Source organism: Lethenteron reissneri, chromosome 53, assembly GCF_015708825.2.
Source record: "Lethenteron reissneri isolate LAM-NWPU_2019-01 chromosome 53, ASM1570882v1, whole genome shotgun sequence".
Taxonomy (NCBI): Eukaryota; Metazoa; Chordata; class Hyperoartia; order Petromyzontiformes; family Petromyzontidae; genus Lethenteron; species Lethenteron reissneri.
Window position 1 is genome coordinate 8,795,776 of NC_083831.1, and position 19,443 is coordinate 8,815,218.

Below are 19,443 nucleotides of genomic sequence, written 5' to 3' on the forward strand. Positions count from 1 at the left end.
GTTTGGGGGGGGGGGGGGGCAGAGCTTTGTGACGTCATATTTGAGGGGGGGGGGGTCTGACTTTTTGTGACGCCGCGTGACGAAGGGGGGGGGGGGTCAAAAATCGTACAAAATCGCGTGACGTCATTTATGGACGGCCCCTTATGCGTGTATCTGCGTGCCCTTTGTAGGGGTTTTTGTTTCCCCTCGTCTGGGTTAGTATGCGTAGAAGATGAACGGGTGTTTGTGACCGCTATTTTTCCTCCCTCTGTGTTTGTTGTGGTGCAAATTTAAGTAAATGTTTGCTCTGTACCTGGGCAAAAGTCTTGCGTTGCATTAAAGCGGCGGCTGCAGCACTTGGATTAAGTCGTCAATGAAACGCCGAAGACGTGCACCCCCTTATCAGTGCCCCGACCTTATTACAGACCCAATTCAGACCCTAGTGGTCACCCCGTTGCCCTTGTAAATATCAACGTTTATCCTACAAAGCCCCATCACAAGGGAGATGCATCTTCTTGGTTCTTTCGGTAAAGTCACGTAGAAGGGAAGTAATAAAATAATAAAAATAAAACATAATAAAATAAAATAATTCTCACGACGTTTTTCGCTTCACCTGCAGACGGCTGCTTGCGTTGTAGCCGAAACGTCGTGAGAATTTTATTTTATTATGTTTTATTATTTTATTACTTCCCTTCTACGTGACTTTACCGAAAGAACCAAGAAAATGAATCCCTGCAGTCACGAAAGCTTTAAATCGAAATTTAAGGGAGATGGACACAAACAAATTGACAAATGTTTTTGTGCCCGTATTGAAACGGCTGTACGTCGTACAAGAATACAGGTAAACTATGGGTTGACTAATAATAATTGTTTTTTTACCCTTTTTATCTGGCAACAAAACTGACACCTTTTTTTACAAGGAGTCATGTTTGCATTGACCACAATACCTGCAGTCGGAATGCAAACAAAAAACATAACACTGATGATGTATGCACTGTCCTTGAAATTGATTGGTCCACACCCGAGACAGCTTTCCTTAGAGCCTAGTCTCACATGGGTTGGACCAGATGACGCCAAAAGGCGCACAACTCAAAGACAATGCACCATCAGAGTATGAGAGCTCGGGGCAAGCATCTACACTATGGGAACCTCATTTGCCAGTAAAAATATGATAATTGGTTTTTTACCCTTCTATCTGGCAACAAAACTGACACCTTTTTACAAGGAGTCGCGTTTGCATAGACAGCAATACCTGCAGTCATAATACAAACAAAAGAACATAACTCCACTGTGTGGTCTTAGAAAGAAAGTAATGGACAATAGGTGACGTTTCGAGCAACGGTCCTTCGGAGCACAAACATTGAGGCGCCAGAGAGAGATGAGAAGAAGTGAATAATACGAGTTGGAGGCTGTACCGTGGATCCTGATGAGAATAAAAAAAAAATTTACGTTTCCTGATGGGACATTGCTTCAATTGAATACTGCACGCCAGTAAACGTTGAACGTTAGACCAACGTTGATCCAACGATTCCAACCACATGCCCAACCATCGCCTCAACGTTAGCATGTGGTTTTGGAACCGTTGGACCAGGGGCATTGATGATTTAACAATGCTATTTTTTATTGTACAAAATAAAAAAAATGTTCACGTTACACCGTACTTATTACTCCGATGTATATTTGCTTCATTCATCTGTGTCATTTATCTGGTTGGCTTTCGTCATTTCGGTCGAGCCAGTGTCAACCATGGCAAAATGAGACTCTCTTGGTCACCTGGTTAACCAGGTATTAGCTTCACACTTGAAAGTATCATCTTGTCCACTGCTCGCTTGACCAGCATGGTGCAGTACGGCCGAATCGGGGCCCCCTCCCCATAACCTACACGGCGTGTTGAAGCCTTCATCCAGCCGTACATTAAGTTTGCTCGTTTTTTTCGCTGCCTTGTCCACGCTTAGGAATTGGTGCACTTGTGCAATTTGAACTGATATACTTTATCTATTTTAGATATTTTTAGTGACTTGCTTACCATTTTCTATATTTTGTATCGTTGCAACTTTGAGTGGACATCTGTTAACCAAGAGCTTCATAGCTCATGGGATTCCTCCAGCAGTCTAAATAAAGATTATGATTAATGCGGCCCGGGGAAGCCGTTATGCAGAGGAACATTAAGTGAATGTATTGTTTTATCCGTAATAGAGGTTTTTTTGGGGTTAGATCGCGTCAATATAAATGTGTCGTTAAACCCGACACCACCCGACACATCCAATTCGTAATGTTTGTCACGTAAACAGAACATGCCAACTCGTTACTAAACTTGATTTGAAGCTTTCGTGACTGCAGGAATCCATACTCTTTGGTTCTTTCGGTAAAGTCACGTAGGTAGAAGAGAAAATAATAATAGATCACGACGTTTCTGTAGTAGGCCTACTTCAGCAGTTTTCTTGCTGTAGTTTCACCAGATGATGATTGCTTGTGTTGCGATCGAAACATCGTGAACTATGATTTTTTCTAAATTCGTTACGAGTTCAGCACACCGGTGTGTTGGAGAGTAAACCCACAACATTTACAATTGGAATACGACGCTTCACCGGTAATTGCAACCAGCATCATCAGGCGACGGCTAGTCCCAAACGCACCGGTGTGCTGTACTAGTAACGAATTGGCCACGTTCCGTCTACGTGACAAACCTTGACTAATTGGCTGCGTCGGGTGGTGGCGGGTTTAACGACACATTTATATATTTACGCGATCTAACCCAAAAAAAAAAAACCCTCGTGGATAATATTGGTGGCGAAAGCCTCCGTGTAAAGCGTTGATCTTTTTGTGTCGCAGGTAAAGACGCTGTGCACTGCAGAGGAAAGAGGAGGGGACGAGGATATCGGATACAATGACCTTGCTGACGGTGCCCTTTTGCTGGACATCATGCGGAAAATGTAAGTCGCCTTCCATCATCATCATCATCACGTTTGTAAACACTGGTGGAGCTAGTGGGGATGGGGTGGCACGTGCCCCTCCCAATGATCCGATCGAAATCCCTAATTTTGATCGGATCATTGGGGTTTGCGACCCCCACTGCCGCTGTGTAGTGTATTATTACGTGCCGGGGACTCTATGAGATGATAGGACAAAAGTCTGAGTCCATAATTGGCAATAAGTAATGGCAAAAGCCGTTATAAGTGACTCACAGAATTGTGCGCAGTGGCGTATACAGTGCACGACTTCCTTGAAGGCAAACACCTTCAGCGAGCGCGATGCCGATCACACAACGCGGTTCGAATTCGACCCTCGATCGATGGCTGCGTCATCGCCACACGCGCGTCGAATAAAAATCAAGGGACAAGTCCTTACTCACTAACAACTCCTCTATCATTTTTCATTGCTGGAGGGGTTGCCCCCCCCCCTACCTGAAAATCCTGTCTCCGCCATTGTTTGTAAAGATGCAACTTAGCTCCCATTCGCATCGACTCTCACACTCACGGCACGCGCGTTGTGGGGTCGTGCATGTCAGATTTGATGATTTTCGAGTCGCGTATATCCCGCATGCGCACGGGGTTCAAGTAACCCCTGCCCGCCATTCGCTGCAGTGTTAAAAAAATGTTTGTCCTTTAATTGTGATGCCACCCCCCCCCCCAACATTTACAACGTTTTATTGAATCGGCAGGTGTGGGGGTGAATTCTTCCAATATCTGACCATCGTTATCCTAATCCTCTCCAGCTCTAGCTCTGTGTATTCATCAACGGTCAGATTGGTACTGCTTAAGAAAGCAACATCTGTAGTTGTCCTGATCATTTTATAAGGCCCAATGACAGTGCACTGCTCCATAGCCCCACTCAATTTAAATGGCTCCATGGTTCGCTGTTGTTGGTCACACAAACAAAAATTTGAACCACTCCAGTTATGTCACCTTGAGCGGTACCGACAGCTGAAATGTCTGCTCTGAGCCAGTGGACTATGAGCTCCTTCCCATGGTCACCAACCTCTCTGTGCCACTGCAATGCTTGGTAGGCCTTTGCTCCTCTATATTGCAGACGTGTCGCATCCACTGCAAGCTCCTCCTGATTATGTCAGTAATGTCACCCAATGGGCCATGAAATTCCTGGGATCCGTGCGTGTGCCAACAACACTCGTATTGGTAGAAACTTAATTGTACAGTTGATTTTGTTGAATTCGTAGCTCGCCGATCCAGATAATTACACGGACATTGTTGTTCTTACCCAAACAACACATTTCCTAACACTCACGTTGACCTCTGTAACTTTTCTAGATCAGCTTGTGTAGCCAGTCAAAAACTTGCCTTGCAGTAAATACGACCTTTGACCTGCTCCTAACCACACCTGCGTTATTCACATGACTCATTGAATAAATAAAGTCCCCTTTCAGCCTTCTGAATCCTTACTTGCCACTGACATCGCAGCAAAGATGCGTGGAACCCTTTCCCAACCACTGATGTCATCTTAATGAAAGGAAAGTCCATCAGTATCCAGCCCCAGTGCCGAAACACGTCAAAAGCTGCAAAGTGCCAGCTAAGGTCCGGGCGAACAAACGTGCGGCGTTTGGAAACAAATGAAAGTTTCGTGATGCCACGTTCGCATTGGGTGCACAAGCACAAACAACACAAACCTTCCGTTTCGGGCAATGGGCTCATCAATCTCTCTGTCGTGATGACGAGCCATTGCCAGAAACGTCACCCGTTATGTAATCGTTACTCCCATTTGTGGGGGAGTGTTATTGATGAATGTGCCGATTTTTTGTGTCGTTCAGAGGTGGTGGTGGGGAGGGGGGGGGCCTGAGGATTCGGAGAATTGAGCCAACACCTTCTTCTTGGTTCTTTCGGTAAAGTCACGTAGAAGGGAAATAATAAAATAATAAATATTAAACATAATAAGACAGACCTGTTCTTCACCTGAGGACGGCTGCTTGCGTTGTGGCCGAAACGTCCTGAGAATTATTTTATTATGTTTTATTTTTATTATTGTATTATTTCCCTTCTACGTGATTTTACCGAAAGAACCAAGAAGATTAATCCCTGCAGTCACGAAAGCTTTAAATCGAAATTTGAGCCAGCAGCGCCGAGATCCTGGGTTCGATTCTGTGCAATCTTTAAATTAAAGTTGGGTGTCCACTTCAATTGGTTGTTTCACTGAAATTTCCTCAATTCCAGCTGTAAGAATCTATAAATATCATATTCTTCGGTTTTTTTCGGTAAAGTCACGTAGGTAAAAAATAAAAATTAATAAAAGTAAAATAAAAATAAAATAAAAATCACGACGTTTCGGAAGCAACACAAGCCTCCGTCTTCAGGTGGAACAGTCACAGTTGCTTCCGAAACGTCGTGATTTTTATTTTATTTTTATTTTACTTTTATTAATAAAAAATTTTACCTACGTGACTTTACCGCAAAAACCTAAGAATATGGATCCTTGCAGTCACGAAAGCTTCAAATCTAGAACTATAAATATCAGTTTGCACCAGCACGTGATGAACATTCTCTGTGTAGCGAGGCGTGTGAGAAAGTGTCCCGTGTGTGTGTGGATTAAAACACGGTCACTTCGTAGCAGTTCTGTGATATCCACTTCCACGGGCCGTTCTCTAACACACGTGGCGTTGCACCGCCCTGCCGGAATTTCTGAATGGACATTTTGTTTGCACGGCATGACGCGCCAGTAACAGAGTCTCAACTGTATCCCAGTTCGATTTCTGCCAATTCTGCATTCGATTCAACGAGGTTTGGTTAGCCAGACAGGTGTGTGTTGTACAGTAGCGACGTTCAAATCCACACAATGTCCACTTCGTGCCCATTGAGTCTTGATGTGTCCCCCGTTCTCTCCATCCCTTATGCATTGCGCCAGCCTGCGGTGTTGGGAAATGTACACATGATACAAGCCCGAGGGATGCTTAAGGGACATTTTTTTGACTCTCTCGTTCTGTGCTATAATTTCGGCACCACAGACTTGACAGTTTATAAACTAGAAGGAATAGATATACTATGAGACATCTCCTTTACCAGTGGCAAAATATAGTAATAGGTTTTTACCCTTTCAACTGGTACAAAAACTGACACCTTTATACAAGGCATCATGTTTGCAATAACCACAACACAAGCAGTCAAAATGCAAACAAAAATAAACAAATCTGATAATGATAATGATCTGGTCCAACACCACAATGGAGACTAGGCTCTAAGAAAAACTGTCTCGGGTGTGGACCAATCAACTTCAAGTACAGTGCATATCATTATCAGAGTTGTTTCTTTTTGTTTCCATTTTGACTGCTTGAGTTGTGGTTATTGCAAACATGATGCCTTGTATAAAGGTGTCAGTTTTTGTACCAGTTGAAAGGGTAAAAACCTATTACTATATTGGAATATATATAGTTAACGTGCTTGTGCCAGCTGTGCTTATATTCGTAGTGTGCTTATATCAGAAGTTGCCCTGCACCTTGCTGCCACCAGTGTGTGACGTCAGCATGCGTTAACGTATATCAGAGCTGTCTTTATAAACAGCATCCGCTATTATTTTAATTGAAAAGTTTTAACGTTATACCTTTTTTTATTGATTTGTATAACATTTTTCGTTACCATCCCTTTTTCATTAAACACGTCAGCCGGGGAGATGGAGCAATTAAATCGGTTCCATTTCAGGTGCTAGGTGGATTGATACATCGCAAGATCTTAAGAGGTGGCAGGGGTGGCAGCTTGCGGAGGCATTCATCCAGCAGTGGAATTGAACATGGCTGATTTTGAGCCGTTCGTGTTTAAGCCCTTGTTTTTACACGGTGGATTTTTTTTGCACAATTTGCTTTCCTGTCCCCCCGGGAACCCACCTCTCTCCCCCCCATTGTAAAACGAGGCATTACCTCTCCCTAAAGAGCATGCCTGGATAAGAGACAAAGATCCCCCGTATAGCCTGCAACAGACGTTTGTGGCAAATGTTGTTTGCAAGTAGCAACTAATGAAGGCCGGCATGGCACAACAACATGGTTGATGAGAAGATGGCCAGCACCATGCCCCGACTGCCTTTGTCCCCCCCCCCCCCCCAGTGCTTACACTACCTACTCTGTTAGGGCTGAGTCGACCTAGGGGAGACCCAGGACCAATTCAATTGTTCACCACTGGCTATGGTCGTGGGAGCAGGGTTTTTGAACTCGGGTCGCCAGGTTCGTAGCACAGTGCGCTAACCACTGTGCCACCGCTCCCCTACGCACGTGCGCACATGCCTGCCCCCAACTCTCAGCGTGCTCGGTGGGCAACACAATGAGTAGGAGTGGTAGCTTAAAAGGGCCCTTTCGGTTTATGGGTTGCAAATGGCCTTTATGGCTCTCAGAAGGCTTTACGTTTCAAACTTGGAACCTAGGGTGATACAGCCTGCACTATTTTTCTGTTATAATGGGGGCGGGGGGATTTCTCATAATGTACAGATTCGATCATCATAATAAGGTTGCGTGCAGAATATCGACAAATGGTCACGTCATCTTCACATGCAAGGAAGTATGCTGGAATGGCTGTTGTGTTTTGATGCTTTGGGGTAACGGTTGGCACATCGGACTTGCAATTCGGAGGGCACCAGTTCAATTCCCATCTTCCGGCTCCCCCGGCCTGCAGTATTAGAAGCGGACACTACAATCACTCGGCAGGTTGCCTGTGGGGGGGGATAAAGTGTGGGTACCCCCACCTCTTCCAAGGCTATCCCTTTACTTTATTTTTTACTAGCTTCACTACCCGGCTTCGCCCGAGACTTGGATTCTTGTCTTGGATTAACACCAGAGGTCGCAAACGGGTTTTGATTTCTTACCCGTACCCGTACCCGGCCGCACCAGGGTCGCAAATGGGTACCCGTACCCGTACCCGGCCGGGTACGGGTACCCGTTCCCTACCCGTACCCTACCCGAAATGAGTGACAAACGGTTACTCACCAGTGACTCACGGCCTACCCGTACCCGGCCGCACCAGGGTCGCAAATGGGTACGCGTACCCGGCCGGGTACGGGTAGCCGGGTATCGGGTAGGGTACGGGTATCGGGTAGGGTACGGGTATCGGGTACCCGGTTGCGACCTCTGATTAACACACGGCCTACGCGGAGGGTGGGGGAGGGGGATGCGTGACGTCAGCAGGCGCACTGCGTGACGTCAGCAGACACACTGCGTGACGTCAGCAGGCGCACTGCGTGACGCTGCTGCATGCGGGTGACATCACAGATGTGACGTCACTGGTCACTTGCCATGCAAAATATATCCATTATTGCATCGTCCCCCCTCCCCCAAAAAATACAAGTCTATTTTTATACTTTTTGCATTGTGTACAGTCTGGAAGCTACCCACATGCCACATTTCAAGTTTGTTGCATGTCGGGAAGTATGATAAACATTTAGAACAGACACACATATTCACACATTTCCCTTTTATATATATTTAAGACGTCTGGCCAGCATGGAAGAATCGACAAAATTTAATCCAGCTGGGCTCTCTCGGAGCCCCCCCCCCTTTAGCAGAGGAGGCCCTCTGCCAGCAGTGGCATGAGCAAGCAATTTCACAGCTGCACCTTTACATTTAATTGTGTGTGTGTAGTATTTGTATCTCTTCTTTTCTGTCTGCACACACCTTTCTGTTCCGACGACTTAGTTTCTCATCGTTTTAATAACAACGGCAAGCGTTACATGTGCCGCGTGTCGTGTGCGTGTAGTCGCTCCCTAACAGCACTTGCCCCAACAATCTGTTAAGGCTACACGGGGGAATCTTTGTCTTTGTGCTCCCGATTTCCAGCGAACCCAGGAAGATAGAGAGCAAGAGGCAACGTGTCGCAGGCGGCGGGCACAGCTGGAGCAAGAGGCTCGTGATTCTATCCTCCGTGCTGGAACACATCTGTGCGTGTTACCAGGTGAGTGCTGCCCCCTTACCTTGATCACCACCACCCCCTCCTCCCTCCTCCTCCCCGTCCACTCCAAGCCAGGCAAGAGTACCCTTAGCAGCAGCCACAGATGCTCCCACGAGTAGAATACATTACAAGGTTGTGCCTGTTGTCATGGGGACATCATCATCATCGTCGTCGGCAAGTTACCGTAGATAAATTAAGCGTCGTATTTTCCACACATTTTTTTTGGGTGTGTGTGTACGTGTACCGTGTGCTTGTCTTTGTACAAAAAAAATCATCATCGACATTGTAAGCCGTGGTCGTTCCACTGCTGGATGGGAGCTTCCCCAAGCCGGCACCACCTCTCGCAATCCTGCGATGTAACGATACATGCAACCCCTGCGCCACACGAAGTGGTTTTCGTTCCATCTCCCCCGGTGGACGTCCACTCCGGATGCGTTCCATTCTTTGGCCACCCCACTCCCATTGTAATTATCAGTGACGTCACCCAAACTATTAACGTACTTATGTACACCATTGGAACCTAATTTGCCAGTAAAAAATATGATAATAGTTTTTTTACCCTTCTCTCTGGCAACAAAACTGACACCTTTTTTTACAAGGAGTCATGTTTGCATAGACCACAATACCTGCAGCCATAATGCAAAAAAAAACATAACTCTGATGATATATGCACTGTCCTTGAAGTTGATTGGTCCACACCCGAGACAGCTTTCCTTAGAGCCTAGTCTCACATGGGTTGGACCAGATGACACCAAAAGGCGCACAACTCAAAGACAATGCACCATACTTATGTACGTTGAACTTCTTTCGCGCCATACGTAGCCAACCGTGCTGATCGGAGGTTGCGATAAAAGTTGAGTGGGCTTGGGCGCAATGCGTCGCCAGGAGGAGGGATGATGAACGATGGTCAGTATTGACGCTGTTATTTACACGTTTGAACAAATCATTTGGTGACGACGCCGCTGCTGTGTTAGCAGTGAGTACTCAAGCACAATTCACGAATAAAAAAAAAAAAAGCCCTCCACACATTGGACAACACAGCTGTCAACCCATACGGTTTACCCGTATTCTTGTCCAGGCAAATAGAGTTTTCAGGTCCATACGGCATACAGCCGTTTCATATACGGGCAAACATGTTTTGGCCTATTTGTCTGTGTTTCTCCCTTGTGATGGGACTTTTCAGGATGAACGTTGAGATTCATCGGGGCACGGGGTGACCAATAAGGTCTGAATTGGTCTGTTTTAAGGTAGGGCACTGATAAGGGGTTGACAGATATGCGTCTTTAACACGGCGCCCTTAAAGGAAATCTAGCAGGCGATATTTTTTGCCAATGGTCCTTCTTCACATGTATAATTATTCACATGTAATATGGTGCATTGTGTATGCAGGGTGATCCGATCATAGAAACCCCACTAACCAAATCGGGAATAATAATCGAGAAAGTTCTGCACGTCTCCCTCCCAAAAATCTCCATACCATTACACACATGGGGGTAATCTACAGAACCCCCCCCCCTTCCCGATGGTATTTGGCCTACTCTTCCACAACCGGCGACCTAGAGAGCCGCCCGCTCTAGGGGAAGGGCATGCGGCCCACTTTTCAACACTGCCTGTGCTGAATTTGCACAAATCAATACGGCGGTGGTGTGGTGGTAGTGGGGGAGGAGAGTTCGGTGCTCGTGATGAGATGTTTTTCAGCAGAGCCGGGTCAATCCATGCGCATTCCCGGAACGGCCCGAATTTCAATGAACTAATTCCGCAGCTGTGCCGTCCGTTAAAATACCTCCGCGTATCTGGGCCGGCGGCGGCGGCGGCGGCGGCGGGGGGTGGTGCCGTAATTTTGGAGGAGCCGGCTGCCATCGTGCTTGAGCCACCTGTCGAAGCACAGAGTACCCCTAATCCCCGTGGCCACCAGCCGCTCCCCCCCCCCCGTTCCATCGCTCCCCCCCCCCCCTAACCAGCTCCATCTCTGCTCCGCGCCCATAAATAGAACGCTCTGGGGGTTGGGGGGGGGGGGGTCCTCTTGGCTCCCACCGAATTCTAGATTTGAAGCTTTCGTGACTGCAAGGATTCATATTCTTAGGTTTTTTCCGGTAAAGTCACGTAGGTAAAACATTTAAATTAATAAAGTAAACAAAAAATGTTTTACTTTTATTAATTTAAATTGTTTATCTACATGACTTTACCGAAAAAAACCTAATAATATGAATCCTCGCATTAATAAAAGTAAAAAAATATATATTTTACTTTTATTAATTTTAATTTTTTACCTACGTGACTTTACCGAAAATCCCACCGAATTGTTTGAGCCGCACGCACGCACCGGTGTTGATTGTGGCTGCGAGTGGCGAGCCTCAGCGAGTGCCGGGAGTAAAGTTCGCCTGAGTGTCGCGTGCGCGTGTGTGCGCCCTCGTTTGTCGCCAAGGCAATGCTGATAGCTCTTTGGCTTTAACCACCGCCGCCGCCAGAGTTGCTCAAGCGAGGTTTTCAGTTTCTTCCAACAGGGTTATGACTGGGGTACTGTACTTTATTCGGTCTGTGTGTGCGTGTCTATGTGCTCGCGGTTGTGTCGCGGTGAGCGCTGCGATTGTGGCGACCCGGGTTCGATTCCCGCTCACGCGGACCTGGTCCTGGGCCTCCCCTAGGTCGACTCGGCCTCAAAAGAGTACCTAGTGCGATGTGGAAACATCGTCACTGGGGAGACAAAGGTGGCCGGGCGTGGTGCTGGCCACCCACCCACCCCCTCGTGTGTCGTGCCGGCCTTCATAGTTGCTGGTCGATACAGCACTTGCCCCAACAGTATGTTAAGACTTTATGGGGGATCTTTGTATTTGTCATTACGACTAGGATCAAAACCTGACACGGTGACCCACAATGATCCACAGTGGCCAACATTAGGCCACTTGGATCCACATTAGCTCACTCTGACACAGCAATTTAACATTCGGCCAAAGTGACCCACATCAGGCCACGTTAGGCCACAGTTGGACCACACATTAGACTCATCCTCAAATGAGTACGTGGTGCAGTGTCTAAGCATCGCCACTGGGGAGACAAAGGCGGCTAGGCGTGGTGCTGGCCACCCACCCCCTCGTGTGCCGTGCCAGCCTTCGTAAGTGCTACTTGCTAACAGCACTTGCCCCAACAGTCTGTTAAAGCTATACGGGGGGGTATTTGTCTTTGTGCTCGCTAACAGAGCTTGTTCAAACAGCCTGAAAAGGCTATGCAGTACTGAGGATCCTCCGTATGTGTTTATGGTGTAGGAGGGCTATTTCACAGAAGGGCCTCCTCGAGGGAGTTCTAGAGAGCTCCTCTAGAGCACATTTGTCATCTCCTACTCTCCTGGCTCAACATGTTTAGTCGTGTTTGGAAGTATCCACGCTTTACCCCACCGCACGTGACCTTCCGATTAACTGTGAGGTCCACCCATCGGTGGTGCCCACACGGACAGAGGTGATCAGTGGGGTGTTTGGGGGGGAATAATTTAATAAAAATGGTCATCGTTATCTCAGCTGCCATTCTGGGAAATCGAATCGAACGGGCGACCTCTGCGGTTACAAGTCCAGTGGGCCAACCACTGCACCACGGCGGGATCCTGCATCCGCACCACCGTATTGAACAACGCCACTGTGGCGAGATGTTAACTACCTCGCCTGGTATACAGGAGGTCGTGGGTTCGATCCCGACTCTGACGCCTGCTGTATATTTGAAGTTTGCATGTTCTCTGCGTGGTCGTGTGGATTTTTCTCCAGGTCCTCCGGTTTTCCCCTCCACGTTTAGAGTATTTGGCTGCTTTAAATATGCACGTGATAAGCCACGTTTTTGAGCTATCATTTGTGGCCAGGCCGCTTCTGAAAAAGAGCTACGTAGTTCTGTTGGCCTTACCTAGTAAACTAAAAATAGTTTAGTTCGGTTTAACAGGGCAATGCGTGCGTGTTTCACACAGCGATGAATTGGGCAATTTTGTCATACATCGCACTCGCCTGCCTTGCGTGGACGTATATGTGTGGTAAAAGCCCAAGTGTTGCTTGTGGTATTTTTTTTGCGATGTTGTGATGCTCGCGATCAGCGTCCCATGCTGGAATTCTGTCACCACAGACTTGGCCATATATGAACCAGACGGAGGAAACCCGTTGAGGTTTAGTGCCACTTGGGCATCTTCTCACATCCCCCACCACCCTCCACCACCCTTCTCCCCCCCACAGTGAGTGCTCCTCCAAAGACAAAGACCCCCATATAGCCTGAACAGACTGTAGGGGCAAGTGCTGTTAGCGAACACCTATGAAGGCCGACACGGCGCACGAAAGGGTGGGTAGCCAACATCGCGCACGGCCGCCTTTGTCTCCCCAATGGCGACGCTTACACACCGCACCAGGTACTCGTATGAGGCCGAGTCGACCTAGGGCAGGCCCAGGACCGGTTCAGATAATCGTCACTGGTGTTGGCCGTGAGCGGGAATCAAACTCGGGTTGCCAGGTTCATAGCGCGACCTCGCTAACCGCTACACCACCGCCCCCACACACCCCACACACCCCTCTCAAATGGAACACACACACACACACCTATACGTTGTGTGATTTCTATTTTAACTGAGTGCCCGACATGTGCTAGGCTGTTGTAAACAGTATAGCGGATAAGCAGTGTACTGCTGCTGCTAAGCCAATTCTTCTGGTCAAAGGTCATCTGTGTTTTGTTGTTGTAGTAATGTCGACCTTGCTCACGTGAACTATAACATCGTAAACTTTCAAATGACTCCCCCTCTATCGAAATTGCTTGCAGTCGTTTAGGAGGAGAGCGGTCTCTAGGAGGACGTTAAAAACTAATTTCTATAGAACTTATTTTTGCGTTTAGTTTGTTGTCCTTTCCCCCCCCCCGGACATTCCCCATGAGCACGATTGGCTACGTACGGTACGAAAGAAGTTCAACACACACACATACATACACTGAGTATTTTAGCCAATTATAACCAATCACTCTGCACGTTAACGAGCGCTTTTGGATCGGCGGAGTAGCAATTACCGCGCTGCGCTACGAAACAGGGCTGTCCAAATTCGAAATTCCATTCCCTGCCGTGGCTAACATCGGTCGGTGATTATCAACGTGGCCTGAAACGAGAGCCTTGGTGCGGTGCGTGCGTAGGTTGAACTTCTTTCGCACCGTACGTAGCCAACCGCGCTAATGGGAGGTGTACCACCGGCGCTGGGGATGCAAAGTTGGCTCTGCACGCTTACTGCTTGCTTCGACCCCCTCGTGCGCCATGCCGGCCTTCGTAGGTGTTACTAACAACAGCACATGTCCCAGCAGTCTCTGTGTGTAAGCTCCCCCACAGCCAGAAGGCCCACAGCTGTTTCCTTTGCCTCCCAAATGAATTGTAGGCACTTGCTAATTGTAATTTACACACTTTCGAATGGCTCGCCTCCGTTAAAAGGTGAAACGTTTTCCAAGGCAATCCGTTAGCGATTCAAAGCACGGGCGTCGAAATGTGACCTTAGTTTTATTGTATTGCCCTCCTTAGGCTGCGATGTACCTTGTTAATGTATGGGAGTGGCCCTTCTGCCTCTGCAGGGATGCATTCCTCGCTTCACATTACAATAGTGCTGGCACGCATAACCGCCCACTTACGGGCCACGCCACTCGGCAGCGATGTTCGCTGCTTGTCGAACACCCGCGGCGGACCAAGCCATCGCACGCACGCATCAGTGGGGGGGTTGAGGGGGGGCACGGGGAGACACGAGCGAAACTAACCCTGCGTTAGCCGTGCAACGTTGGGGCCAACGTTTTGTGTTTGTTGGGGAACGAAAAAGCTTAGGGCACCCCAAGCAGCTTCAAGTGGCACGGATTCATGCGATTCATATGGGTTAGATCACGTAAATGTAAATGTGTTGTTAAGCCCGCCATTACCCGAAATAGCCAAATTAGTAAGGTTTTGTCACGTAAATAAAACGTGGGAATTACTAGTACAGCACACCGGTGTGGTGAAGAGTAAGCCTACAGTATTTACAATTCGGGTATGACGTTTCGCTGGTAATTACAACCACCCTCATCAGGTGACGCCCAGAGTCGTGGAGAATTCGTCCTGCATCAATAAAATTCCTAATGAACAAGCAAAGTTAACTTACATAATACAACCAATTAATATATCTTAACAATATCTGTCTGTACATCTCTTCACCCATCTTATTCCAAATTTGTCTCTTTATCAACATCTCATTTCACGACATTGTTGTCCTCTCTCATAATCAACGTTTTTGGGTTTAGATCGCGTTATTTATAAATGTGTCGTAACCCTCCACCACCCAACACGGCCAATCAGTAAAACAAAAAGTGTCACGTTGACAAAAGACAAATAGTTCACTGCTTTAGCCCACCGGTGTGTTGAAGCGTGAAACCACAACATTTACAATTTGAGTACGACGTTTCGCTGGTAATTGCATCCAGCATCATCGGGCAATTCGCCAGAATGGTGAGGCTCTGCGCTGTCTCCCGTTCTTATATAGAGAGGTTACGACACATTTATAAATAACGCGATCTAAACCCAAAAACGTTGATTATGAATAATATTGGTCGCGAAAGCCTACGTGTTCTCCTCTCTCTATATGTTCTAATACCACGACATCTCGATCTGTTGTCCAGATTATTCTACATTGATCTCTTCACATTACATCTGTCGCCGCTCACCTCCACCTCTTTCGTCATCTCGCAAGGAGATTGATCAATCACGAGGGTGGCAGGGAGCAAAGATAACGTCTGCCAGGCCCCCAAATCCACGTGCACTGCCACTGATCCCTATTCTACAATTATGGGCAAGAACATTTAATTCACGTTGTTTTTCCAAGATTAAACCAATTCCAACAATGCCCATAAGTGTAATAAAGCCCTGGGCATTTTGTGAATGGCACATATCAGCTGTATGGTAACGTGAGCATGGTCGTAATGGGTCTGTAACCCGTCTTCTCTCCCAGCTTGTGGAGTTGTTCACTGACATCGACGTGATGTCAATCCACTGCTGGATAAGGTCCTGCACACGTCATCGCTGGGGTTCATTTGACCGTGCCTCTAATAACAGGAGCTTCCAATATCGTACTTCGTCGACAGCACTAACTTGCCCGTTGAGGAATTGCTTCGCTGGCCTTTTGAATGAACTCCGAGCATCCGGTCGACATTCAAAAGTAACAAATGTTCGACAGGTTTTAACGCGTATTATTTGCGGACTATTATTTAACTTGCCATTGATCGCCACGCTCGGCAAGTAGAGTTCCACACTGCTGCCGTCTTGGAATTTGTCGCGAAGCCGGCTGGTGACGGCTGTCACTAGTTCAACACGGCATGGCTGCATGATCATCATCATCATCACCCCCCTCCTCATCCCACTCCGCCTTATCGCCGCCACACTGACGGCTGTCACTAGTTCAACACGGCATGGCTGCATGATCATCATCATCATCACCCCCCCTCCTCATCCCACTCCGCCTTATCGCCGCCACACTGACGGCTGTCACTAGTTCAACACGGCATGGCTGCATGATTATCATCATCATCACCCCCCCTCCTCATCCCACCCCGCCTTATCGCCGCCACACTGACGGCTGTCACTAGTTCAACACGGCATGGCTGCATGATTATCATCATCATGACCCCCCCTCCTCATCCCACTCCGCCTTATCGCCGCCACACTGACGGCTGTCACTAGTTCAACACGGCATGGCTGCATGATCATCATCATCATCACCCCCCCTCCTCATCCCACCCCGCCTTATCGCCGCCACACTGACGGCTGTCACTAGTTCAACACGGCATGGCTGCATGATTATCATCATCATCACCCCCCCTCCTCATCCCACCCCGCCTTATCGCCGCCACACTGACGGCTGTCACTAGTTCAACACGGCATGGCTGCATGATCATCATCATCATCACCCCCCCTCCTCATCCCACTCCGCCTTATCGCCGCCACACTGCACCGCGACCTAACTAAAGACACTTTGCGCGTCATCTCAGGCCAGGGCCTGTCCGATGATCGTTCAAGTCAAACGCTCGCTCTACCGATTGCCGGTTCATTTTGCCCCCCCAATATTCAAATCCCCCCCTTAATATTCAAATATGCTCAAAATGTCCCCCCCCCCCCCAATATATTGCTATAAATTCGATTTCTGTTTATACGATCGTGGTTATGGTTGTACTTTATTAATCCCTAATCTCTGCCATTACATACAATGAAACAAGAAAAGGTAAAAAAAAACAGAGCAATGTAATACAATACACTATTAGACATTATTGTAAAAATAACTAAAAAGTCCATCCTATGTGTTAGTGGATTTTTTAATATTTTAGGCAGGAAATGGCAGGGAATTCGTTTTCAAATTGAGATTTTTTTTTCAGGGGGGGGGGGGGGACCCCCAGACCCCCTGTAAGATTTGGTCCCCCCCAATGTTGACTCCATGGCTACGGCCTTGCTACGGGACCATTGGTGTGGCTAGTTTGGTTGCGAGTGGCTGGCAGTGCTTATTTGGCATTTACCGATTCACTCCATCGGTGATCGGTCACCTCCTCACCGCTCTTCTCTTGCCACTCCCGTGTGGATACCGTTCCCACAAAACGTCACTTCTCTGATTCCTCCACCAATTTTGAGAACTCGGGTCTGCCAGAACCAACAGTTGCATTTTCACCCATACCGTGTGTGTTGAATCGGGACACTGCAGGTCACAACAACACACACTCTCAGCCACTCACTCGCCACACTGAACATCACATCACTTCTCTTTCTGCCTCTCCCCTTGCCCTGCGCCCCTCTGGAATTCTGTCCCATCGTCGTCTGTCTTCCCAAACTCATAACATCCTTGCTCAATATAATAATAGGGTTTTCCCCCTTTTTTCTGGCAACAAAACTGAAACCTTTTTTACAAGGATTCATGTCTGCATTAACCACTACCTGCAGTCAAATGCAAACATAAAACACACGATGATATTATATGCATTGTCCTTGAAACTGATTGGTCCACACCAAGGGACGGCTTTCTTTTGAGCCTCGACCCAATTGGTGCTCGACCAGAGGACGCCAAAAGGCGTACAGCTCAAAGACAGCTGCACTATCAAAGTAACGAGGGCTCGGGGTGAGCATCTACATCATTGGACCTCCTTTGCCAGTACCAAAATATAATAATAGGGTTTTCCCCCTTTTTTTGGCAACAAAACTGAAACATTTTACAAGGTTAATGCAGACATCAACCTTGCTCAAGTCAATCAATTTATGAACCGTGTTATCCACCGACACCATCAGTAGAAATCTTGATTTGAAGCTTTCGTGACTGCAGGAATCCATATTCTTTGGTTCTTTCGGTAAAGTCACGTGGGTAGAAAATAAAATAAAATAGATCACGACGTTTCGGGCGCAACACAAGCGTCCGTCATCAGGTGTTAAAGCTTTCAGGAGCAGCTGTTTGTTGCTGGACACTTGGCATTTTGGGCCCCCTTTGCTCATCATCTGTGAAAAGAAAAAAAAACAAACGGGGCCAGGCTGGTTAACGCGTTCTTCCGCGTGTGCTGTATCAGTGAGTTGGGTTTGGCGAGTGTTGGCTGGCATTGGCAACGGTGTCTGTATGTAGCTGGGTGTGTCCGTGAAGGCTCCACGGAGGGGTCTTTGTCTTTGCGTTGGCACGGCTGGTGTTATGCGTGTGGCAGGCCACGGTATTTGCTCGACTGTTAGAGGACTCTGGTGAATGAACGCCTCTTGTGGCGTGTGCGCTGTGGTTAGGTATCTGCTCGTATTGGGAGATTGTTGTTGGCCTGCGGTTGGCAATGGTGTCTGTATGTATGTGTAAGCTGGCTGTGTTGGGGAAGTGAGGAAATTAACGGGGGAGGGAGGGGGGGTAAGTAGGAGGAGGAGAGGATTGTGTGACCAGACTTGGGAGTGGCAGGCAGTGTCACTTTACAGCCAAGCTCCTGAAAAGCCCCCTTTGTGTCGGTGTCTGAAAAAGTTTTACCAGGCCAGTAAAAGTAAACACTTCGCCGGGCTGTGTGTGAAGGATAACCTACCCAATGTGACCAGTGTGTGAAGGGTAACCTACCCAATGTGACCAGTGTGTGAAGGGTAACCTACCCAATGTGGCCAGTGTGTGAAGGGTAACCTACACAATGCGGCCAGTGTGTGAAGGGTAACCTACCCAATGTGACCAGTGTGTGAAGGGTAACCTACCCAATGTGGCCAGTGTTTGTAGGGTAACCTACCCAATGTGGCCAGTGTGTGAAGGGTAACCTACCCAATGTGGCCAGTGTGTGAAGGGTAACCTACACAATGCGGCCAGTGTGTGAAGGGTAACCTACCCAATGTGACCAGTGTGTGAATGGTAACCTACCCCATGTGACCAGTATGGACCTAATGTGCCCAGTGTGTGAAGGGTAACCTACACAATGTGACCAGTGTGTGAAGGGTAACCTACCCAATGTGGCCAGTGTGTGAAGGGTAACCTACCCAATGTGGCCAGTGTGTGAAGGGTACCCTACCCAATGTGACCAGTGTGTGAAGGGTAACCTACCCAATGTGGCCAGTGTGTGAAGGGTAACCTACCCAATGTGGCCAGTGTGTGAAGGGTAACCT

At 47.8% G+C, this 19,443-nt stretch overlaps 1 protein-coding gene across 1 annotated transcript in view; it reads left to right on the forward strand.

The window, feature by feature from the left end:
* Nucleotides 1–19,443, forward strand: part of LOC133356221 (protein Daple-like) — a 54,843-nt gene that overhangs the window by 2,351 nt on the left and 33,049 nt on the right. Inside the window, exons 2-3 of the mRNA XM_061573597.1 lie at nucleotides 2,812–2,912; nucleotides 8,738–8,852. Of these exons, the coding sequence (XP_061429581.1) occupies nucleotides 2,812–2,912; nucleotides 8,738–8,852 (216 nt within the window). The remainder of the gene's footprint in view (nucleotides 1–2,811; nucleotides 2,913–8,737; nucleotides 8,853–19,443) is intronic.